The 26,970-nt window shown below is 30.7% G+C and overlaps 1 protein-coding gene across 29 annotated transcripts in view; it reads left to right on the top strand.

Moving 5' to 3' along the window:
* ABI2 (abl interactor 2) overlaps window positions 1-26,970 on the top strand; it is a 112,135-nt gene that overhangs the window by 36,584 nt on the left and 48,581 nt on the right. For 14 of the 29 annotated variants that reach the window (XM_074298983.1, XM_074298996.1, XM_074298993.1 and 11 more), the window contains exons 3-4: window positions 11,647-11,823; window positions 23,623-23,720. In XM_074298983.1, coding sequence (XP_074155084.1) covers window positions 11,647-11,823; window positions 23,623-23,720 — 275 coding nt within the window. Of the gene's footprint in view, window positions 1-11,646; window positions 11,824-14,175; window positions 14,194-23,622; window positions 23,721-26,970 lie in introns of all 29 variants that reach the window. The other 15 variants (XM_074298986.1, XM_074298977.1, XM_074298985.1 and 12 more) reach the window with 2 other exon arrangements.

Raw genomic sequence — 26,970 nt, 5'->3', positions numbered from 1 at the left:
TTCATAAACAACATAATACAAAATAGTATATGAGTAAGAGGAATATGTAAAATGTGTGATATTCAAGTGGAATATAAGTCATTGCCAATAATGGAAATTAGGGAAAATTTCATGAAATAAGTGGCAGTTACTAAATGGCATATAAAGAATGAGGAAGAATTGAATACACAGGATGGATTTAGGAAGAAAAGGCCTTTTTTGATCTTCAATGAAAAGTTGGCTATATTGTGGGGATGTTATAGATAAGGAAATTCAGACTTTAGGCAGGGGTTGGATTAGATGAAGATGTAAATTGTTTTATCTAACATTTATATAGTGCTTTAAAACTGGCAAAGCACTTTACATACATGATTCCCTTTTAATCTTCCAGCAGTCCTTGAAGGAAATACTATAGATAGTATCATTTTAGAGATGAGATAACAGGCTGAGAAAGGTTAAGTGACTACTAAATGTAAGAAGTAGGATTTCAATTTAGGGCTTTCTAACTTGAGATCTAGTACTCTATTCCTTATACTTTGCTTTTCTATACCAAAAAGTTGTTTGAGTAGTTTGAATAGAGAGATGTTAGGGATAGAGGTCTGAAATCGGTGAAGTATCCTGTATATGGTTAATGCTATGCCTTTGTTTTCTCTCTTTGTTCCCTAGCTCAAGGGTCAGTCCCTTTCATTTCTTTTTTTTTCTTCTTTTGAATATCCCTTTAATATCTTATTAAAAATTCACTCCTGAGTTAGCTAATATACAACTCTAACTTCCTCCACCCATTTTTCTTTTCACTAATCACCTCAACCTATCTACTTCAACTCTGTCCCTCAGATACAAGGCCCAAAATCATTCTTAGATTGAGTGAGAATGGAAACTTTCTCAGTCGACACTACCAATTTCTTTGCATAAAAGTTTATGCAAGAAGCATTCTGTAGAAATAAAAGAAAAATCAAGTACCTCTCAGTTAAAACTTATCAAGTACCCTAAACACTAGCACATGTTGAAAAATAAAAATTGTTGATTGAATAACTCTACAGTAAAGAACAATAATTAGTTTGAATATTATGTGGTTTGTAATATGAATGTAGATCTCAAATTATTTAAAATTTTAATAAAATTTCTCTTGTTACTTAAGCAAGGCATTGTTAGTAAAGCTTTTGGTGTGAGATATGCCTCATAATAAACTGGAAACAAATATAGTTCAGTAAAATTGAATTGTACTAGTAAGATAATTGTATAAAATGGATATATATTGGATTTAATATATATTTCTACCACGTTTAACATATATTAATCTACTTTCCATCTAGTGCAAGAGAGGGAGAAGAGGGGGGAACAAGGTTTTGCAAGGGCTAATATTGCAGAAGTATTTATGCATATGTTTTGAAAAATAAAAAGTTTTAATAAAAATAAAAAATAATGAGAAGTAAATAAGTAAAAAATAAGAATTAATAAATAAAGCAAAAAAATGAATTGTATTTCTACTATGCTTTTATTTTCTTTCAGAATTTCTTCATTGTTTGTAAGCAATATTTTGTGAATGTGTATGCTAATAATATTTAAGTTCCTTATGCTTTTGTTTGTATGGGATGCTTTCTAGAAATGCAATATTTCTACAGTCTTCATGAGTTACTATAGCCAAAAAAATCCATCATTCTAATGGTGATGAACTTCTCTGAGCTTAATTAAGGCAGCACTCAGATGACAGAGAAACATTCCATTGCTAGGCCCATACTTGAAACCTTTCTTTATTAAGAAGACCCTTGGGCCAAAGGTAGTGGTTTGCTGGCATAGACTTTAAGAACATATTTGTTAATATATAGGTTAGTTTTAGTGTTAATATTAAAACTAATTCATATAATGAATAAATAAGTATTAAGTACATGTTATATTCTAGGCACTGGCATAGACAAAAATGAAATGGTCTTTCTTGTCAAAGAGCTTAGATTTTGACAAGAGAGGCAACAATAAAACAAATGTAGAATAATACCCTGACCTTAGAAGGTGTGGCACTGGCATCTAGAGGGATCATGATAGATACCATTATTACTAGCAGAAAGTGCTGTTTGGGATGCCAAGTATTGAAGGAAATAGAGATGAGATTGAAGTGCATTTTATACTTGAAGGATAGTTATTGCAAAGTTATAGAAATGGACAGTGGAGTATCACGAATGAGGAGCATCAAGAAGGTTATTTGGATTAGGACTGTGTGGGATTGATTAAAGTGTGATAGTGCTGGAAAGAAATTATTGGACCAAGTGGAGAAGAGTTCTAAATGTCAGACTGAGAACCCCTAAGTAATTGGAAATCATTAGAATTTATTGAGGGTGAGAGAGGGTGACAGTTATTTCTGCGCTTTACTTTGGCAACTGAGTGGAAGATGAGGAAGAGACACTAATTAGGAGACCATTGCAAGGGTTCAGGAGATAGATGATGATAGTGATGATAGAAGGTGATAACTGTGTGATTGGGGATAAGGCATACAAGAAATGTGGAGATAGAAAAAATAAGATTTGTTATCTGCTTGGATATTGGAGTGAGTGAGAGTGAGAAGTTGAGGATGTCACTGAGGTGGTGAACCTGGATGACTAGAAGGATGATCTATAATCATTTGTTCACTTTAATTTCTTGATTTTAAACCTCAATTTCCAACATTTTTTAAAATTATTTTTTATTTTTTATTTTTTTAATTTTATTTAGAATTTTTTTCCCACAGTATATATGCATGAGTAATTTTTTAAATAATATTATCCCTTGTATTCATTTTTTCAAATTATCCCCCCTCTCCCTCCACTCCCTCCCCCCGATGACAGGCAATCCCATACATTTTACATATGTTACAATATAACCCAGATACAATATATGTGTGTAAATACCATTTTCTTGTTGCACATTAAGTATTAGATTCCGAAGGTTTAAGTAACCTGGGTAGATAGACAGTAGTGCTAACAATTTACATTCACTTCCCAGTGTTCCTTCTCTGGGTGTAGTTATTTCTGTCCATCATTGATCAACTGGAAGTGAGTTGGATCTTCTTTATGTTGAAGATATCCACTTCCATCAGAATACCTCTTCACACAACACTGAAGTGTACAGAGATCTTCTGGTTCTATTCATTTCACTCAGCATCAGTTCATCATCAAGTCTCTCCAAGCCTCTCTGTATTCCTCCTGCTGGTCATTTCTTACTGAACAATAATATTCCATAACTTTCATATACCATAATTTACCCAACCATTCTCCAATTGATGGACATCCATTCATCTTCCAGTTTCTAGCCACTACGAAAAGGGCTGCCACAAACATTTTGGCACATACAGGTCCCTTTCCGCTCTTTAGTATTTCTTTAGGATATAATCCCAATAACAGCAATGCTGGGTCAAAGGGTATGCACAGTTTGATAACTTTTTGGGCATAGTTCCAAATTGCTCTCCAGAATGGCTGGATTCTTTCACAACTCCACCAACAATTTATCAGCGTCCCAGTTCATCATTATTTGTTCCTATCATCTTAGCCAATCTGACAGGTGTGTAGTGGTATCTCAGAGTTGTCTTAATTTGCATTTCTCTGATCAGTAGTGATTTGGAACACTCTTTCATATGAGTGGATATAGTTTCAATTTCATCATCTGAGAATTGTCTGTTCATATCCTTTGACCATTTATCAGTTGGAGAATGGTTTGATTTCTTATAAATTAGGGTCAGTTCTCTATATATTTTGGAAATGAGACCTTTGTCAGAACCTTTAACTTTAAAAATATTTTCCCAATTTGTTACTTCCCTTCTAATCTTGTTTGCATTAGTATTGTTTGTACAGAAACTTTTTTGTTTGATGTAATCAAAATCTTCTATTTTGTGATCAATAATGATCTCTAGTTCTCCTCTGGTCATAAATTCCTTCCTCCTCCACAGGTCTGAGAGGTAGACTATTTTCTGTTTCTCTAATCTATTTATTATCTCATTCTTTATGCCTAAATCATGGACCCATTTTGATCTTATCTTGGTATATGGTGTTAAGTGTGGATCCATATCTAATTTCTGCCATACTAATTTCCAGTTTTCCCAACAGTTTTTTCCAAATAATGAATTTTTATCCCTAATGTTGGTATCTTTGGGTTTGTCAAAGATTAGATTGCTATAGATGTACCCTTTTTTGTCCTTTGTATCTAATCTGTTCCACTGATCTACCGGTCTATTTCTTAGCCCATACCAAATGGTTTTGGTGACTGCTGCTGTATAATATAGCTTTAGATTAGGTACACTTAGACCACCTTCCTCTGACTTTTTTTTTTTTTTTCATTAGTTCCCTTGCAATTCTCGACCTTTTATTCTTCCATATGAATTTTGTTGTTATTTTTTCTAGGTCATTAAAATAGTTTCTTGGGAGTCTGACTGGTATAGCACTAAATAAATAGATTAGTTTGGGGAGTATTGTCATCTTTATTATATTCGCTCGGCCTATCCAAGAGCACTGAATGTCTTTCCAATTATTTAAATCTGACTTTATTTTTGTGGCAAGTGTTTTGTAATTTTTCTCATATAATTCCTGACTATTCTTTGGTAGATGGATTCCCAAATACTTTATACTCTCAACATTTGTTTGGAATGGAATTTCTCTTTGTATCTCTTGCTGTTGCATTTTGTTAGTGATATATAAAAATGCCGAGGATTTATGTGGATTTATTTTGTATCCTGCCACTTTGCTAAAATTCTGAATTATTTCTAATAGCTTTTTAGCAGAGTCTTTGGGGTTCTCTAAGTATACCATCATGTCATCTGCAAAGAGTGATAGTTTGATTTCCTCATTTCCTACTCTAATTCCTTGAATCTCTTTCTCGGCTCTTATTGCCGAGGCTAGCGTTTCTAGTACTATATTGAATAGTAATGGTGATAGTGGGCAACTTTGTTTCACTCCTGATGTTACTGGGAAAGGTTGCAGTTTATTTCTATTGCATATTGTGCTTACTGACGGTTGTAAATATATACTCCTGATTATTCTAAGGAATAGTCCATTTATTCCTATACTCTCAAGAGTTTTTAGTAGGAATGGATGTTGGATTTTGTCAAATGCTTTTTCTGCATCTATTGAGATGATCATATGGTTTTTATTAATTTGATTATTAATATGGTCAATTATACTAATAGTTTTCCTAATATTAAACAAGCCCTGCATTCCTGGTATAAATCCTACTTGATCATAGTGTATTATCCTGGGGATGATTTTCTGAAGTCTTTTTGCTAATACCTTATTTAAGATTTTAGCATCAATATTCATTAGGGAGATTGGTCTATAATTTTCTTTCTCAGTTTTCGATCGACCTGGTTTAGGTATCAGTACCATGTCTGTGTCATAGAAGGAATTTGGTAGGACTCCTTCAATCCCTACTTTTTCAAATAGTTTACATAGCATTGGAGTTAGTTGTTCTTTAAATGTTTGGTAGAATTCACATGTAAATCCATCTGGTCCTGGGGATTTTTTCCTGGGGAGTTGATTAATAGCTTGTTCTATTTCTTTTTCTGAAATGGGACTATTTAAGCAATTTATCTCCTCCTCTGTTAATCTAGGAAGCCTATATTTTTGGAGGAAGCCATCCATTTCACTTAAGTTATCAAATTTATTGGCATAAAGTTGGGCAAAGTAACTCATTATTTCTCTAATTTCCTCTTCATTGGTGGAAAGATCCCCCTTTTCATTTTAAGAGTAACAGTTTGATTTTCCTCTTTCTTTTTTCTGATCAGATTTACCAAAGGTTTATCTATTTTATTGGCTTTTTCATAAAACCAACTCTTGGTTTTATTTATTAATTCAATAGTTTTTTTTTACTTTCAATATTATTGATTTCTCCTTTTAATTTTTGTATTTCAAGTTTAATTTTTGGTTGGGGGTAATTTCCAACATATTTTAACAAAAATGAGTATTATATAGAATCGATTAGGGAAGGATAAAAGATTGCCTTGCTTTATTAGAATTAAATGAGATGAGAGAGCATAAATTTGTAGAATACTTGACGGTAGGTTGGAAAACTTCCTCTGGCTCTGATAAGCAGCAGGTGAGTAGGAGTAGAGGAATTAAATGACAACAGGAATCAAGAATGATGCCAGAAAAGTCATAAGTACTGATGAAAATGATGTGAAATTGCTCAGCCAAGCCCAGTGGCCTTATTTTTGTGTGAAAAATGTCTTTGCATTCTTAAATTGCACATGCTCATGGGAAAAAAAAAATACATGTATTTAGTTTACCATCTGAAGATTTTATTCTATTCCCATTAAGTAATAAAGACAATTCAGTCTTTCATGTGATATGAGCCTAGGATTGTGGCAAACTTTAAATGTATTCTGAGTATGAACACAGGTTTGGAAAACTGATTATTACAAGTAAAGTCCATCTAGACATCTTGATTCCTAGTTGTCTGAGCTAAAAATCATTGGTCATATAAATAAGTCAACAACTCATCTATTTTTATCTCAAGATAGTTTGGGAACAGTAACAGTACTAAAAGTGTTTTTGTGGCAATAGTAAAGCACAAGAGAAGTAGAAGGGTTTATTTCTTTTAACATCTGGCTTAACTTGAGTCTGCTAGGACTTATTCAAACTACTGCTGCAAGCAGATAGCAGAGAGGAAATTAAAGTGGTGGTGAATTTTAGGAGAAGTTAGTTTTCTTCAAGAATTTGTATAGAAACCATGAAATTTTAAACTAAATTATTTCTGTAATTCCAGCATTATCTCTCCATATGATAAAAGATGAGAGAATTAAAGTCTGAAGTCACATAACTTAGAGCTGAGACAACTAGGTGACTTTCTTCATAGTCTGATATTTCCTCTCTTCCTCCCTCCCTTTCTTCCTTTTTCTTCATCCCTCTTTTTCTCTCTTCCCCTCCTTTTCTTCCCTCCTCCCTCCCTTCCTTCCTGCTTTCCTTTTTGCCTTCTTTCTTGCCTTCCTTCCTCCCTTCCTCTGTTTCCTCCTCATTTTTTCATTGTCCTTGTCCTCACTTCATCCTTTCTATCTGTCTCTGTTTCTGTGTCTGTGTCTCTCTCTCATATCTTTAGGGTAGATAGCACTTCAGCTGTACTGCAACTTAGTCTTCCAAAGTTGGGGTGAACTAAGGCTTAATGATAAATGTGTCAGATGTTGGGCTTCAACCCCGGTCTTTTTGATTGTAAAGCTTTTTTTGTTTCCTTACCCATGCTCCTTCCAAAGAATTTTTATATAAGATCACATTTATCAAGGTGGCAAAAGTGGCAAAATTTTAAAAGTGAGAGTAGGTTTCATAAGCATTGTTATTCATGTAAAGTACAATTTATGTAATCCCTAATTAATTGTAACTATATGTCTTTAAGTTTGCAAAAATGAATAACCTGAAATTTCATATTCATATTATTAGTGATTTTGATTTACTTGATAAACAATTTACAATCTGAAGTACTTTTGTAATTTAAATATTCACTAGACGTTAAAATTAAATTACTGGTCTAAAATTGAGACATAGAGATTAAAAAAGAAAACAAAAACAACCAAAATTTAGTCAAGTTAATCCAATCTACCTGTTTGATTGCAGATTTTTTCCCACACTGATGGGCAGCTATCTGAGGTAGTGATATCCAGTACAATCAACTCTCGATTATCTATGGTAATGAGAGACAACAATTGCATGGATAATCCTAAAACAATAGTTTCAGCCTCCCTTCCCACCATCTGCTGTGGCCTGAGCATGTGCTTGGGTCTTTGGGGAGAATTGTATTTGGGATGGGGGTGGAGCCTCAGGCTGGCACGGGAGCTGGGGGAGAACATGGTCACACCACTTTGGCCAGAAGGGTTCTGGAGGAGCCTGGGACTGGGACTGTGTGGTTGGAGCCTGTGGGGCTGAGGTGGGTGGCCTGCAGCATGTGGAGGCTGTGCAGCAGCAGTCAGAAGGTTGGGAAGGCCTGTAAGGAATAGAGTGTGGGAAATAGTGCACATTTGCAGCAAGGTCCCGTCCATGCTTTTCTGGTCAGTGGGATGTTATGGTAGACAATGGTAGCAGTGGAGTGATGCACTAGCTCAGTTTTGCTTGCTGGCCACCCATGTTTTTATTTGCCACAGGTGCGTGCTAATAATCTGTAGATCAGATATAAACATGAAGTAAAATTTATTTTGAATAAGTAACTGATATTAGGAATGAAGGATAAAATTATAATCATAGTTCTTCCATATTAGTTTTTAACTTTAAATTGAAAAGAAGTTTAATATTAACACAAGAGCCTTATTGGCATAGTCTTATCAGAGTATTATATCCTGCAAAATAAGAGTGGTTATATATAGCTCTGAAATTGACAACTAGCTATAACCTGAGAACTTTTCTTTGTTTAAGGCAAATGTTATTCCCTAATTTTCTCAACTAATTTACTTTTATTTATGGCAAAATAAACTACATTTTTAATGTGTTTATCTTTTGAAAATTTTGAAGTGTGTAATTTCTTTCAAAAGTGTTTAAAAAAAAAAACCCAGTGCTATAAATTACTAAGTTATGTGAAAATTTTATAATTTTCTGTTGTCTTAAATGAACATTTTCTGTTTTATAAGATAAGCAATTTTTAAAAAGTGCAGTTGCTTTGAGGTAAATTTGAGTATCTTAACATAAAAGCTTTTACCCATCTCTATTTTATAATCTTTAAAGGGTGAAATTTTTAAACTTTTTACTCAAAGGGGTACAAAAATTCATTATTTCTAACAAGTTGCTATTTTAGGGTCCATTTTACCATTATGTTTGTATGAACTTGTGAATGTTACTTTTTTCACTTATAAAATATTTGGAGGTTAAATAAAATAATTTTTTCAATTTTATAAGGTAAACTTCTTAAAAGAAGTTCATATGAAATATGTTTCAAGTAGTAGAATAATGCTTAATCATTTACATTAATCTGAGGAAAATTACTGTTCACCATATTTATCTTTTCTATCTTTCTATAATGTTATGAATAAATTAGATCAGCTAACTAAATGATTTGCTAAATATTTACATTTTTTGAAACTATTTTTAGATAGTTTACTGAGAAGTGTAAGCTAAATGGAATACTTGCCCCTTCTTGATTTTACATAGACCAATTGGGCATAAATATTTCAAAAATTTCTTTCTACTTTTAGAATGACAGTTTTAAGTTCATTTTCTTTTAATTTTAGTATTTAATGATTGGATTGTGTGACTAATCACTAATCAACTAAGGCAAGGCCCTTAGTCCTTATTTATCTCATTTTGCTCATGTATTAAGTGGGGGTGGTAATATCACCTACCTCCCAGTGTTTGAGTCCCAGAGGTTCAAACAAAACATTTTAAAAATTCTGAGCACAGTGCCTGACACATAATAGGCACTATATTAATGCTAGTTATATTTATCATCATCATCATATTTGAGGGAATAGTTGAAATGAATAAAATTATTCTTTAAAATAATTCATTTTCTGATGATTAAATGAAATAGCTCCGATTAGCTAAGAAGCATTCAACAAATATATTCTGGTATCATTGCTGTCAATCTTCCTTTTTATTCAACAACTGGCCTCTTCTAACCAAATGTAAAATTTTAAGACTATATTTTTACTTTTGAAAGTAAAAAGATTAACTTCCCCCAAATGATTAAGTGCTTATGTGTTAAGGTAGAACTTTGTGAATCTTAAATTTCAAAACACACATTCATGTTGGGTACTCTGGACCTTTAGTAGATTTGAAATTTGTATAGAGAATCGAGGGGGTAAGTGGACTTGGCCTTATTTGGACTTAACCTCTGAATGATAAACATTTATGCTGTATTTGAAGGGCTACTTATTAATAGGACTAATCACTTTGTTTTCTTTCTAGTATATGGCTACATCTTTTTACATTAAGACCTTTTTTTTATAAATTGGCAAAATATATTTTAGAAAGTTGCTTTTATAAAAATTTAATTATTATTAATCATTAATTAATTTTACTATGTTATATCATATAGTAATATTAATTTAAAATTAAATAATTAATAATTATTAATAAGAAGAATTCATAAGAATTCAATAAGAAAAATCCAGACATTTCAAATGTTTTAGTATTAAAAAGCCTTGGATGTTTCTGAAATAAATATCTAGCAGACTCATTTTTGGTTTTATTTTATTTTGTTCTTTAGAGGGAAGTGGTGGTGGTAAATGGAGATATTATCAGTTAAGCTTTATCTTTAATGTTTAGAGACACATCTTGGGACAAACATAAAAATTTATCTTTGAGAAATATTAAAAAAGTTATTTTTTTTAAAAGTTAAGAATAACTCTTTAGCATTTTAGAAACCTAAATTTTAACCTAAGCTTTAAACTTCTGATTGTTTAATAGAGAATGAATCAAGATAAAATGTATGTGAATGTGATAGCAATAAGGTAAAGTAACTTAAGGTGCCCAACATTTGGGTTTTCATTTTTTATGAAGATACTGACCAAATCATCATTAAAGCACTTTTTAAAATCTTGATGTTAATTTGGTGTTGTGATGAAAATGAATTAATTAAATACAATTACTGAATAAGAATTCATAAAGATGTGACATATATGATAGCATGTCAGTGGTGTGTGCTATATATGTAAGAAGGATGCTCATTTATAAGGTTATGAATAAATGAAAAATAAAGGAGGGTTGTATTATAAAAAAAATGCTGTAGTATTTTTAGTTACTCTGAGAAGGTAAAAAGATGCTGATTGTGAATTATAACAGTGATAGCCACTTAGTACCTTTGAGATTGTGGGCATTTTACCACCTTCAGATTTTTTTACCTTTCAAACAAAGGGGTTAAACTAGGTGACCCATAAGTTCCCTTATTGTTCCAGATTGATTATTTGGTGATCTGATTATTTGATTTCACTGAGAAGGTGGGAATATCTCAATCTATTCAAGTGAATGATAGTACTAATAGGGTTGGCAGCTGAGGAAGTAATGGGATTTGGTTGTAAACCATTGTGCCAGAGGGAGAGTTTGTAAGTATAACTTGGCAAAAGGTGCAAAGTTACTAGATGAAAAAGGGGGACATGTTAGTAATTATCACTTTTACAGAATTCTCTCATTCCATCCATAGAAATTTAGCAAATTGAATCTTTGGATAAAGAAGTCTTTTAAAAAACATGTATCTGTACTGTACTAAGTATAATGTAAGTATAAATAAGTAAAACATAAGTAAAACTAGTAGATTGATGGAAGTATTCAGTAAACTTGAGTGAAATTATTAAACTACTTAATGTTAAAAAAGGAATCTTTGCTGGGCTAAGATGTCTTTAAATAAAAGTAGAATATTAAACATTTTTTGGCTTATATTTCATTAATTTTATATTACTAAATGAGAATTTACTTAAGTTTGACTAAAAGCTTTGTGACATTTGATATTACTATGGTAATATATATTGGGGAATATTAAGTGATGAAAAATTATTCTCACAGTTTAAAATAATTTTCTGACTAGATTTGAAATAGGCATAATTCAGTACCTATACATGTGATGATATAAGATGGAGATATGGGGGAAAGGCATAACATAAATACAAAACAAGGATCACATTCACATTTAGTATGAAATCATTGTATAAATGTATTTTATATTTATGAATATGTATACATATATTTATATACACACATAAGCAAAAGATGTATTTTGTTTTGTTCACATTGTATTTTACAGACGGTCGATATTCATAAAGAGAAAGTTGCAAGGAGAGAAATTGGTATTTTGACTACCAACAAAAATACTTCCAGAACTCATAAAATTATTGCGCCAGCAAACCTAGAACGACCAGTTCGTTACATTAGAAAACCTATTGACTATACAATTTTAGATGATATTGGGCATGGAGTAAAGGTATGTACCATATTTGTCAAAAGTTATTGAGAAAGTTTCTGAAATTGAACAGCTTGATCATGCTATATTATGTTCTGTACTTCTTGTATCTTAATAGATTCTGATACTGCTAAATCTATAAAAATCCTTTTTCTGCTGCTATTTATCCACTTAACCTATCTTCTCATTGGTACTTATCCTTTAAGGCTATCTAAATTTCAAATTTAAAAATTGGTCATTTTGGCATGAATTTCATTTCTTTAATCTGTTAAGGTAATAACTCATGGGATGTGGTATATGTCTTTCTATCGTAGATTTTAAATTCTTGAGCATACAAATTATTCATACAAATTATACTTAATTCATTTAGAAAATTTACTACCCAGGTTTCTGACTTCATTTATTAAAAGACTGATTTGCATCCTTTCAAAATAATTGTTAGGCACCAAAGCTTTTAAACAATAAAAATAATGTACATATAGTAGGGAAATTATTCATGTTGCTTTTATGTTAATTTTGACTTAAAGACATAAGGGTTTAAAAAATGTCAAATTGGGAGCAGTTGTATAGAGCACCACCCTTGAAGTCAAAGGGACCTGAGTTCTAATTTGGTCTCAGGCACTTAACACTTGCTGGCTGGATAACCCTGGGCAAATCACTTAATCCTAGTTGCTTCAGGAGGGAAACAATCTATTTATATGTTTTATATAAATTTATTCCTTCAATAAATATTTGGGTACCTATACCATGTAAAGCCTGGTGTTAGACATAGGGATGAGGATGAAGTATAGAATACAAAGAAATATGACATGACCCTGCCATCAAGTTTTACTTAACTCAACAAATTGTTATTAAGTAACAATTTTGTGCAAGGTACACTCTACTAGCCATTGGACCCTCTGTCTTGGAAATATGTTCAAAATTAAAAGGTCTTTTGTGTAATTGCTTCAGAGTATAAAAATTTAAGGTAAGAGATTGCAAGTCTGGATTACCATTCTTTATTCTCATATAGAATGTTACCGGAAGAGTGAAGATATATTATGCTTTGATATTTTAAGGAAATCTGTTATTCTTTTATATTTTGTCTTTTATATTTTTGTCTTGTAGACAAGACTTTTTTATTGCATTAGTGGCATTTTATAATAATTAATTTAATTTTACCTTGAAATATATATAACCTTTTAAAATATGCCTTTAAATTAGTTAACTTAATTCAACATAAATTAGTTGAATGTTAAGAAAGTGAGGAAAAATGAGGACATTTTATTCAAAACTTGAAATAAAAATAACGATATAAACAAAAAAAGGAGAACTTTTACTTTTGTCTTTGTATTCTTAGCATGTGATGCACAATCATTTGATAAACACATTTTGATTGATTTAGGATTGTTTATAGAATTATACAATTCATGCAATTATGAATATACATAGTTTATGTGGTCTTTGTAGTAATTAGACAAAAATAAACATTATTCTAGTTAAAATCAAATGGAATCTTTTCCTTAATTTAAGTGTGAGTCAGCTAAAATGTGTATTTGTGTTGTCATCAGCAATATGAGGAGTCTCTAAGTGACTAGGCTACCCATAGAGGGATAAATTGATGTAGGTTGAAAAAATAAAGCTGGTGAATGAGTGGACAATTCACTTTAAGTTTGGGTGAGATAGGGAGACCCAAATTTTTCCACTTTCTGTTCTCCCTCAATAAACAAATACACATACACATAAATGCTGTATAACTCTAGAAAGATTTTAATGTACTATAATTATCTGGAATTTTGGTTTAGAGTAGATTTAGTATATTTAGGTTGCCGTATTAAGAGCATTTACTAAACCATATGTAAACTAAGCAGTTTCATTTTTTGGAAAGTAATTAATTATGAAAACTTTCTCTAGCTTGGAAAACCTTTTGTGATTTATCAAAGAATAGAAGCAGGTAAAAGTACCTGGGGTACTACCTAATTTTAATACTGAAGAGGCACTTATAGAACTTAAAAATAACAAATGTGTGCTTCACAATTTTAATGAATAAATTTTTTTTTTGTTATTTCTAATTTAACTCTCAAAATAAAGTGTTAATGCTGTAGGACTCCAAATTTTTCATTTGTGAGTCTATTAGTTTGGGGACATCTATATACTAGTTTTCAAAGAAGCAGAGTATTTTAAATCGTTTCATCTTTTAAAATCTCCTGTTCATGACACATTCTGCTTTAAATCACTCTTTCTATGATCTATTGAAACATTATTTTGTTAATGCTGAATGCTTAACTTTGTTTTTCTTTCTTTTTTTCCTTTCTCTTCATATCCTGAAGTTTCAACTAACCTTTCAATGCTTTTTTTCCTTACCTCTTTTATTTGCTCCATTTATGCATTAAGTGGTTGCTTAGATTTAAGGTAAGAGATTCCAGGGCTGGATATCCATTCTTTATTTTTATATAGAATGTTACACATGGGGAGTAAAGATACATTTTCTGTCATTGACCCTTTAAAAAAATCACTTGTTCTTTCTATCCTGTCTTTTATATCTTGTCTTCAGGATAGTAGGAAAGATTGACCTTTTTTTTTTTTTTATAAGTAGGTTATTTCATAATGATTTATTTAATTTCGATAGCTAAAGCTTTTTGAAATAAGGCTTTGAAAAATTGTTAGTTAAATGTTAATCAAATGAGAAATTTTTTCTTGAAATTGCAATAGGAATAACCATTACAATAAAGATTTGTCATTTTGTTTTAGTCCTCCCCCTGTGTAATATTCTTTTTATCCTATATACGGTGTGTTCTATATATTTTGCGACTATGTTCCACTATTGTAAATGAATTTTAAATATTCAGATGTTTGTATTTTGTGAAATTGAAGTGAGTCAACATTTTTGTGTGTTTTTTTTTAAAGTTGCAGTATCATAGTTTTTTTTGGGGGGGGAGAAGGGGGAAGATAGATATTACCTTCCTTTCCATTAAAGTATACAATAGCTATATTTCCTTAATTTTAATAAAGCTTTTTTAATGGAATTTTTTGAACATTGAAAGTCATGATTATGTACAAAGTTATGAATGTGTTATAAATGTCACACACTGTGCTAAAAACTTTGAACAAAATGTTCATTAAGAAAGTGGTTTCTTAGGACAGCTAGGTGAGGCAGTGGATAGAGCACCAGCCCTGAAGTCAGATGACCTGAGTTCAAATGTGACCTCAGACACTTAACACTTCCTAGCTGTGTGACCCTGGGCAAGTCACTTTTGCCTCAGCAAAAAATAAAATAAAATAAAGTGGTTTCTTCTGTAACTTATTTCAGTACTTACTTTTTTTTTTTTTTTTTTTGGAAAAAAAAATTCTGATAAAGAAGTTGTACAAAGCAATCTTGAAAAACATTTTTTAAATCCCCTTCTTCATTTTTCCTACTTATCTCTACTTCAGCTTTTCCCTCCTTTTCCTTCTCTCCTGTATTTTTTGTTTCATGAGTTTATAAAATTATTTTTAGTTGATAATACAGTAAGAAGGAAAATGAATTCTAATCCCTAAAATGCTACGGATACTCCAGTTAATCCTGAGTTTTCGTGGCATTAGAATTTGGTATGAAAACTTTTATTTTTGGTAGAATGATGTAATTGTAAAGAATTTTTTTTTGTAAATTCATTAAGTTTTACTACTTATACAAGTCAAAGAAAAATACTCCATTACAAATAAATGGCTGACTTTTTTGTTTATGCGAAAAATAACTTTGGTTTTTCTTTGGAAATAAAATTTATTTTATAGATAGAATTTTGCAGCTTTGTTCATATTTTCCCATCTCATCTTTTTGACCTAAATCTCTGTATTATCTGTCTACTTGATTTTCTTATTTGAACTCCAAGAAGAAATTTCTCTTTAAAATTGTTTACATGTTATATCATATATCTTAATATATAGTCTGAACTTCCACTATTTCAAACCTTTCTAGACCTTTTATGTAGACATAAAAACTTCTCTCATTTTTCAATTTTCCCAGCAGTTAAAATTTTTTTTCAATTAATAAACATCTGCCCTTTCCCCTCCCCATAACCTCTTTCTCCCCTTTAGGGGTTATGGGATAGGGGATGTGGAGCAACAACAAAAACCTAGCCACAAACACATAGTCAAAACACATTCCTAAGTTGGCCATGTCCAAAAGTGCTTATCTCACTCTCTATCACTAGTCCTTCACCTCTTTGTCAGAACATTGCCAGGATCCTAAATCAGGTGTCTTCTGTAATTGTGGTTAATCACTGTGTTGGTAAGAGCTAAATTTTTCATCCAAAGTGAAGTTTACCTGATATCCTATATTTTTATCCCTTCCATGTTTGCATAGATTTCTACTTTTGCCCCACATTTATGTGAGATTTGTCTTTACATCACTATTCCTTATCTCTTCCTTGATGTAGCCTTTCCCTTACTCTTTTTCATTTATCCTTTTAAAATTATCAAAATTATCAAAAGTATATAGATACTTGAAGTATTTTTATCTTTTAATTGGAAGGGCTGGATGTCATGTGTCACACTCATAGGAGGTTTTTACTTTGGACTTTCTTTTAGGTGATCAGTGAACTTATATTTTCATTTTTGCCCTCTAGTTTTTAAGAGATCTGAACAGTTTTCTTTCAATATTTCTTGAAATATGATATCTAAATTCATTTTTTGAATATGACTTTAAGATAATCCAGTGATTCTTAAATTATCTCTATCTCTTCCAGTCTAGTTGTCACATTACCTTACATTTAGATTTCATCAATCATTTGATTTTGTTTTGTTATTTCTTATTGTGTAATGTAGTTATTGACTTTTTTTAGTGTTTTCTAATTTTTAGGGAGTCTATTACTGAGTTGTGGTTTTGAGATAAAGACTGAAGATGCATTTCCATGTTATGGATTTTGTTTTACCCTGATCAGTTTGGATTTCCAATGTTACAAAGTACATGCCCTATACCAGTGGTGTCAAACTCACATAGAAAGAATCCCTATGGGTAGCACATTGACTTAGAAAATCCTTCCTTCCTCTTCTCCTCTCCCACCTCCCCAATTACATAGTTTTCTGATATAGACTATGAGTCTGACAGCTCTGCCATACACTAATTTTTACTTTGAGTTTTATTCATCAGAGCATGGAGATGCTCCACGACTCTTGAAGAGTAGAAGCTTTGGTAGGTAAGCTGAAAGGACATGACATATGGGATGCACTGTATGTCATGTGAGGAACAATTTAATTCATCACCTGATAAATTTATTGCCTATTGTAACTCATGAAAACATTTTACAGTTTAATGTAGGGTGCTATAATGAATTTTGGCATCTTAGCAATACATAGAGTATGAGAATAATGATATATTAACGTATTCTTTACTGTACATAGATTAACTTATTTCATGTTTACAACTACTTTAAGAGGTTGTTACTATAGTTATAATTATTCCTCCCTAATAACTATGGAATTGAAATTAGAGATGTTCTGTAACTTGTCAGTGATCCCCAGACAAATATATTCAGAACTGAATATAGAACCTTATTCTCTCCGAATTATAGATTCATCCCTCTTCTTATTCTACCATATAACTTTTCCACTAAATCAGATAAATATATGAATAATATACTCAGTGATCATATCTCAAAATAAGACAAGAATTAAGAATAAGACAAACCATAGGCATGTTGAAGCTTCTGACTCCTTGAAATTTTATTGCTAATTTCTCAGGGTGCTGAGGAATATTTGTTTTTTTATTCTCCTTCAACAAATAAATAGTCAGGCAACATAGATCTGCATATTGGCCATCCCAAAAATATATATGGCTGTTTATACACTTCTAATCCATCACCATCAGGAAGTACAAACACATTTTATCCTTTTTTCTCTGTGGTTGCAGTTGGATTACTGCAGAAGTCTTGAAGTTGTTTTACTTTTATAATAATCTAATCATTTTATAAAATACTTTCTTGCTCATTTCACTTCATTAATTTATATAAATCTCTGCAATTTTCTTAATCCATTCTACATGTCATTTCTTAAAGTAATAGTTTATTACATTTATGATACTGCCTTTGTTCCACTCCTCTGCTGCTACAAAGTGTTGTTTTAAATATTTTAGTTGTTGTTGTTTGTTTATTTTTATTTTATTTTTTTAAATAAACAAACAAACAGTAAATAAAATCTCTTTGGGGAATGGGCCTAACAGTGGTATCATTGAGTTCAAAAGGGCTGCATGAATTAGTAAATTTGAGGAGCATACCTCCAAATTGCTCTCTCAAAATTGTTGAATCTAATGAAATTACTTTCCATTTAAGTGAAATTAACAAAATTGCTGGATTAGTTCATAGTTCAATCAACAGTACTTAGTGTGTCTTTTTCTTCTCACAGTTCCTCCAACAACTTTGCCCTTTTTTGTAAACCTTACCAGTTTGAAGAAGTAACTCACACTTGATTTAATTTCTGCAGTTATTAGTGATATGAAGCATTTTTTCATGTTTATTTCATGTCTCACTTTGAGGAATGTTAATATCCCTGACTATCTAGGGATTAATTTTTACTTCTAATATATGTGAATAAGTTCCATATAGTTTCTCTTGAATATAATAATAGTAATTTATTAAAATTATTAAAAATAAAAATAATAAACATTTATTTATTGCTTTAAGGTATACAAAGTATCAATATCTCATTTGATCCTCTTTATCAGAGAAACTTACTACAAAGTTATTTTCCTGGTTAACTTTCCTTTCTGATTTTTACTGCATTGATTTTTGTTTACTCAGAAACCTTTCAATTTTTATGTCATCCTAATTGTTTATTTTATCTTTCTGGAAAACCTCTATATCCCTTGTTGGTCAAGAATTTTTCCCTTCATAGTAGTTGTTCTCTGCACTTCTGTCTCCTTTGTGGTATGATATTTTATATGTATGTCTTGTATCAAATGTGAGCTTATTGTGGTATGCTTTGTGAAATATTGATTTAAATCTCATTTCTGCCAGAATACTTTGTGGCTTTCTTACTAGTTTTTATTGACTACTGTTTCCTTAACTGCCTATTTAAGATCATTGGGTTTATTGAAAATTATACTATTATGTTCTTTTGCTTGTGAAGCTTACATACCTAATTTGGGATTCTGATTAACTTTTCCATTTTTAAATCAGTTCAGATAGTTTTAAGATATAATGTTTTGTTGAGATGAGGTACTGTTAGGATCTTTTTCTTTCTACTTGTTTAATGATTTCCTTTGAAATTCTTGATCTGTTTTTGTCTCTAGATGAATTTTTATGTAGTTCTTTATAGTAATCCTTTCTCAGTTTTATTGGCATATCAATGAATTTGTAAATTAATTTAGGAATGATAGTTATTTTTATTCTATTAGTTTGTCCCAATAATGAGTAATACCTTTCTAATTACTTGAGTTTTACTTTTTTTTAAAGACTATTTTGAGACTCTAGTCACATTTTCCATGCATATTTTGGTGGGTGGACTCCCAAATATTTTATACATTCTTTAGTTATTTTAATTAGAATATACTTTTTCATCTCCTATTGACTGTTCTTGATAAGAGACAGAATAGCTTGATGATTTACACAGTATTTTTTTGTCTAGCTGTAGATGTTACTGTTTCAGCTAATTTTAGTTGATTTTTTAAAAGTTTTCTCTAAGTAGGCCATCATATCATCTGCAAAAAGCCTTAATTTTTTTCCTTCTTGACTTATTTCCTCATTTTCTTTTTCTTGTCTTACTACCATTTCTAGAATTATATAGAAAATAGTGATGATAATGGGCAGTTTTCTTTTACCGTTGCTCTCTGAAATAGTTTTTATTATATTTAATTTCCATTCTTGGTTTTATATAAAAATATTTACTATGCTAAGGAAAAGTACATTTATTTCTATGCTGCTTTGTGTGTATATGTGTGTGTGTGTGTGTGTGTGTGTGTGTGTATTTTAACAGATGGTTGGCGTTTTTTTTTTTTTTTTTTTGTCCAAATCTTTTCCTACATTTTTATATAGTATGTGACTTGGGTATTTTTGTTATTATGCTTAATTGTATTATTAGTCCTTTATGTTTATCATTTTTCTTAATAATGAAGTAGCCATTCATTCTTAATAAAAAGGCAATTTGGTCAGAGTGTATAAACTTTTAAAAAGATTACTATAGTCTGATATATTTCAATATTTTTACATTTATATTCATTGGGATGATTATTTTTCTCTGCTTTATCTCTCCTTGGTTTTATGTATACCATAATGTATCACTAATTTTGAAGAATTTATATTCTAATAAGACAAACAGAAAAATATCCCTTCACAATCCTAATATCCTCAAGAGTCACTAATGAATAAGGAGTGTTTTTGGTTCGGTTTTGATGATCTGAAAGAGAGCAAAGATAATGGAACGGAAAAAGAACAGACTAGAGAAGAAAAGAGAAAACAAGGAATATAATGTATTATTTTCTAACATTAGAATATATTAGATGGGGGAAACAAATATCTTATAGGATCCTCATTATTATCCAGTTTTTAAAAGAAAGAAAAAAAACCAAATTGCCATCATAAAAATATGAAAAAGGAGAATTTACAAGTGAGAAGAAAATAATTTAAAATTATTTTGGCCAACTCTGTCAACAAAATTGGTTACAAATGTGATATATGAATATTTAGGAATATATGATTCCTAATTTTAAAAAAATAGGATAATTTAAGTGTTAAATCTCATCAAAGAAATTAAATAAATCATTGGTGAATTCCTTAACAAAAATGATGTAAGGCCAGATGGATTTTTACATGTTAAATCTACCAAATATAAAAAGAAAAATCAATTCCAGTATTAAACTATTGTTAACTTTGCCAGTCTTGATGGGTGTAAAGTGGTACCTCAGAATTGTTTGGTTTGCATTTTTCTAAGTATTAGTGATTTAAAACATTTTTTTTAAATATGGACATTGATAGATTTTTTTCTTTTTGAATTACCTATCTGTTTATATATTTTCTGACCTAGCAGTACTTCTGGAGATAGCATTTGGGGAATAGCTCTTATTCTTATATATATGAATGAATAGCTCTCTTTTCTTCTAATTGTCATTACTTTTCTGTTTAGCTGTCCCAATTTTTCTAAGTTCATATCATCTATTTCACTTTCTTGTATGACTGCTCTTCTTCTAAATCTACACTAACTATTCTTCCTTGTTACTCAGTTGGTCTCTCTTCTCCATTGCTTTCTTCCTTCTTTTTCTAATCATACACCTACCCAATCCCATCCTCTGTTTAAGGGTAAGGCACTTCAGAAGTCTCACAGCATGGTGAACAACAACTCCCCTCTGTGTTTTAACTGAGGGCTTACCGAAGTATTGGGTAAAGGTCATAGGTATTTTCCATTCAGTTGGATTAATATCATCCTTTATATTCTTTTGCCCCCTAATTTTTTAAAAGTAGTATTTGTCTATTTATGTTCTGTATTACATGTTTAAAAGTTAGTATTAAAAAATTGTTTTTGATTTATTGATTGAATACTGAATCTATTTTAGTTTGACATGAAGGTGGCTATTATTGGGGAATGCATAAAATTCAGATAGAATTGGGAATTCTGCTTGAATTCCTTAATTGTAAATATTGTTAATCATTTGCATTGATATGAACCAAACTCATGAAAGCAGCTAAATATTCTGGAAATTTTATAACATTAAAGTTGACGTGTAAATATAAGTATCAAATTTAACTTCATGGAATGATTTGTTTTCTTTTTTTGGACACAACTCAACCAGGTAAGTGTTTTATTCTTATATGTAGAAGATACTGCAATTTAAAGAAAGACTTTAATTTCTAAAAAGCAGAATAAAAAAAATTACAAGCTGGAAAAATTGTTTCAGATGCCCCGTATATAGAATAAATGTCTCTTTCACTCATTTTATTCTCTTCTTGCTCCTTTTTCCCCTGATACCTATGAAATTGATGTAGTTTAGTGTTTCTTTTTATCTCTCATGTCTTTATAGTAATTTTGGGTTTCATGTTGCTTAAAAGTTGAGCTTAAAGGACTTCATTAAAGAATGCAACAATAAAAAGTAAATGACAAAATATTTTAAATTTGGTACTTTTAACTTATAATTGTCTTCCATTATGAATATCCCATTTTGTAATACTTATGAGTTCAATAACATAGTTTATTATACCCTCTAATTACTAATGAGGGGAACAGCAAGACTAGGTTTATTTTTTAATTATCTAAAATATAATCCATTTTTAAGGCAACAACAACCATGTTGTTTTATTTTTTAAATATTTTAAATTTTTTTAAAATTTTAAATTTTAAATTTAAATTTTAAATTTTAAATTTTAAATTTTAAAATTTTAAAAATTTTTTAAATTTTATCCTTTATTTTTTAAAATCTTGAAAGATATTATTTATCTTTGAAGACTGTGCTAACATCCCCCACAACTTGTTCACTGTTTCACTGATGCATGAATTTTGTTTTTAGTAAATTTTTGTGAAATAAAACTGACCTCCATCTAAGAGAAGTGAACACAAGTAGCATTAACACGTTAAGATTTTTTTACTTAATCAAGGTTATATTTAACATCAGATTAAATAATATACACAATTGTATCTTTTTTCCTTCTCATATTTATATCTAATAATAACTGATACATTTTGTGTTGAAATAGATTGCATTGTTATAACTTAATATCTTGTAGTTTGTGCTTCAAATATTCTTTGCAAGGACAGACTGAATGTAAATACATAATCTGGTTAGAAAGGGTACATGCTTCCTTGATTGTTTTTAGAAGATAGCTATACAAAATAACAATATCCATATGTTCTAGCTAGAAGGAATGTTTATTAGTTACTTTTAGATACTACCAGATGTATGGACTATAGAATTTCACCAAGTTGGGGTAGCAAAGAATTTGATACTAGATTTGAATCATGTCTACAATGGTCATGTACCTTTTTCTTCAAACTTGTGGCCATATGTTCAAGCTTTTGGAGCTGTGGATTTAATTGTGATGGAACCCCATGCTTCCAGGTTGCCTGTATCCTTTGGAATTTTAATTTTCAATTAGGGATGGAATAGTGATTTGGGCCTCATGCAAGCTTTTGGCTGAGTACTATGCCTCCATGCTTGAATTTCTTTTTTAGGTATTGTAGCCAGAGATGAGCTTGCTATTGGTTTCTTTCTTAACCCTCAAGTTCTGATTTAACTCTTTTGAAAGTAGGCTATAGTATATCACAACTGAGTTATTACAAATTTTCTTATTAATGATTTCTAATAAGGATGTCATTAGATAGGTGTTTAACTTTCTGTGATAGAAACTTGACCTATTATCCAAATACTAAATTAAAGTGTACAATTTATAATGCTACTATCATTTAGATTTATCAGTTTAAGTAAATTATATCTGTAGGCCACTAGACATTTCATTTCATTTGGGGCAGTGTATTTTATTTTTTATTATTTTAAAAGTGCTTTTTAAAAATAAACAACTCAAACTTTTATCCTTTGTTAAGGACAAGATTTTAACCTAGTCAACCCTTCTTGAAGTTTTGTTGCATGATAAATTAGATATATCTTGCCAGTGATCTGTTGTTGGTGTGATGGCCTAATGGCAAATACAGTCTTTATATATGTAATTGATCATTTGAAAACCCCAATAAGTAAGAGTCCTTTGAGTGCAACTCTAGAATAATAAATAGCAGAGTAGAGATTGCATATGAAGTGCATGGCCTCTCTAATTTGTTTTTTTCTATTTGGTCCTTCCTCCTATTCCCCTAAATTATACAGCAACATTTTTCATCAGTGCCACATATTTCACTGTTTACAAGTTGAGTTTTACTCATTCTTTTATGTAGGTGAGTACACAGAATATGAAGATGGGTGGGCTGCCTCGAACAACACCACCTACTCAGAAGCCACCCAGCCCACCTATGTCAGGCAAAGGAACACTTGGGTGAGTATGTAACTTGTAATTATAAAACAGCATGTAGCTCAAGTGATATGTATAAACAAAACAATACCTATTTAGAAGTGGAACCATTTAATATGGAACCTGAAGAAAAAAAATTCCTCCCTGATCTTTCCTTTCCTCTATGTCATCTTTTTTAGCAAACAAATTTTAATTCTTCTAGTATTATTTGTTAACTATTTTTAAACTGGAGTTAAAATGTTAATATAGACTTAGAGTTTATTTCATAAACTACATTGAAATTTTGATGAAAAATTTTTTCAGGTTTGTGACATTTTTCTCATTATATTTGAGTTGAACTTACTTTAGTTGGGAGAAAAAAAAACCGCAACTATAAAACCTTGTATAACCCAAATTTTTGTGTAAACTTAAACCTGTATATGTATTGCACTTCAAATTAACTAAAGAAGATAAGACAATATATGAGACTTCAGCAGAAATAGCCCATTCAGGGAGAAATTTGCCATTCTTCTTCTTTAGGGGTTCTTAACCTTTTTTTTTGGTATCAAGTATAACTTTGGCAGTCTGTCAAAATCTATGGATCCCTTCTTAGAATAATGTTATTAAATTCATAAAATAAAATAGTGTTACAAAGCAAATCAATTTCATTGGAATACAGTTATCAAAATATTAAAAATAAGGTAAAATTAATTCACAGTTTCCAGGTTAAGAACTCCTGTTGTTAATTGTAATATAATGAAAATTTGGCTTTCTGTGATAATGCATATGTTGTGTTCCAGTGAGTGTAATACAACCTGGAGGGAGGATACCACAGTTATAATAGTAACTCTTGTCATTCATTCTTAATTATTTGGTAGTCAGTGATTCAGTTTTTTCATCTGTAAAATGGGGGTATTATTTGATCTATTTACTTTTTAGAGACATTTAATGACAATTGGCTTTCAAAAACATTAAAAACCATAGTATTTTGAAGTCTCAGATTGGCATTATATATTGTACTTAAAAGTGACTAAGGTGCAATTCTATTTTTGGCCCCCTCACCAAAAAAAAAAAAAACAAACAAAACCCTGAATTAACTGCATTGGAATAGTTGAGAAGAGGTGAGCCTATTGAGCTGATATATGAGAAAGAACAATTTGGAGAAGTGAGTGAACCGAGATAACAGAAAGAAGAGGGAAAAGAATGTAGGAAAGGAAAGTGGGAGAAGCGGAAGTAAAAGTAAAAGCAAGATCCACATAGTATTAGCAAAGAAAATAATGGGGGATGAAATAAGGGTTTCTAGCCAGACTGGGGAGAAAAGGGCTGAAAATTAGAACCTGAAACTGAACTGTAGAGCAGACTAGAGAATAGAAAAAACAGTAGACTTTGTAAGATATAAAGCTCTGTCTAAATATTAGCAGCTCTTATGATAAGAGAAAACAAAGCTGGATAGGAACAATTCACTGACTTCCCCGTTTCCTCAAATGGAAAATCTTTGTCTTTCAAGTGATACTGTAAAATGTATAAGAGCTTTTCTTTGATTTTTATTATAAAATATTTTATTAGGAAAAAATATAAACTGCTAGTTTATATATAATTTTTTTTTTTTTTTAAGAAATTTCGAGGGGTACTTGGAGCTTCAAATTTTAGAGCTCCAAAATGGTAACGGTATTAGAATTGTCTTCTTAATACATTCAATACTGTTATTCCCCTCTATTTATTTTTCTGCCTGTTGCTCCTTCCATTTACATTATTACTCCTCTGCCCCATCCCTCCTTCTCTTAAATGAATTAAAGGCAAGCAATTTGATTGCCTTTCTCTTCCCAATATCCACAACAGATTTTTTTTTTTTGAAAGGGCGTTATAAGGGTGGGGAGAAGAGCATTGACTTGTTGGGCTTATGTGGGACCTGGGGTTATAACCCCTTCTTGAAAAGGATTTGAAAAACACACTTTTTTTGGCAAACTCTAAATGACACATTTATTATATATAGTAACCTTTCTCCCTGTTATTTCTTATCCCTTTCTAGTAATTTGTTTTATGCAATCCACCTGTTTCTGAAAAGTGGTATCTAAATTAACATACCTATTTTCTCATTATAGATATATTTACATTGTAATTCCAGAGATGATGTCTACATTTCCAAGTGATGTTCAATTTGCAGTCCTAATACTTCAGTTTCAGTCTCCCTTTCCCCTTGCTGTTTACTAAATGAAAGAAATAAAATACATAAATGTAGATATTATATACAAAAGCCTAAATGCACTAGGTGAGTTGATACTTAAAAGGAATCCAATAGTTTCTTTGTAAAGCAAATAATTGTTTTAGTGATGCTATGTCTCACATTTAAAAGGCAGTGTGATATAATAGAAAGGTATTTCTTAAATGGTTGCTAACTGTCCTCTAGAGAAAAGGGGGAGAGGCATAGTAAAGAAAAGATTTGGCAGGTTTGTGGCAAATGGTTGATAGGTAGATCCAATAAATAGAATGACAAAAATGAGAGATCATATCATGATTTGTTTTAGATTCATTTAAGTAAATGGTGAATTGGGAAGAAGAATATACCTCAAGGGAGTAGACTTTTTTTTTTTTTAAAGGATTCACATCCTAAGATTTTAATTTTTTATTTGTTAGTATAATACCTGTATCTCTTCGTGTCATTTTGTAATTCAGGACATTTAAAGAGAGGAGAAATAATTAACTACTTTTTTTTTTTTTTGTTTGTTTATTTCATCTCCTATTCTTATTTCCTCAAACCTGGGAAAACTTTTGGGGGGGAAACAAAAAAAGGTTTGTTAACAGAATCTAGTCTCATCTATAGCTCAGAGGAAATAAGGAAGAGGATTAAGAAACAAAAGATAATGTTTTAGAATTTCCCTGCTCTGAAATAATAGAAGGGGGAAATTAATAATCAGTGGACAAAGATGAAAGGTATTAAAGGCAAATTTGTAAAAAATAGAAGAGCAAAAGAAATATTAAGTATTAAAATTTGGATGTTATTTTCATGGATACAATTAAATATCATTTGCATATATTCTTTTTCTTTAAAAAGGAACTGGGCAACATGAAAATTGGTTTCTTGAGCACCAGCATGGGAATCCTTGGATTCTAGAGCATAGTATTACTTATACAATGACTTTGAACACTTATAGTGTGAGGGGAGGGCATGAAGATAAGTGTTCTTTGGGGCGTTTATAAGAACTTGATTTTTTATTTGGAGAGCTCTTTTGAATTTTCAAATTAAATAGGCACTAGAAGACATGGAAATATGAAAAGGCAAATTTTTGTGTGTGTG

Source organism: Sminthopsis crassicaudata, chromosome 3 (genome assembly GCF_048593235.1).
Source record: "Sminthopsis crassicaudata isolate SCR6 chromosome 3, ASM4859323v1, whole genome shotgun sequence".
NCBI classification, from domain to species: Eukaryota; Metazoa; Chordata; class Mammalia; order Dasyuromorphia; family Dasyuridae; genus Sminthopsis; species Sminthopsis crassicaudata.
This window is presented reverse-complemented; position numbering and strand designations above follow the sequence as displayed.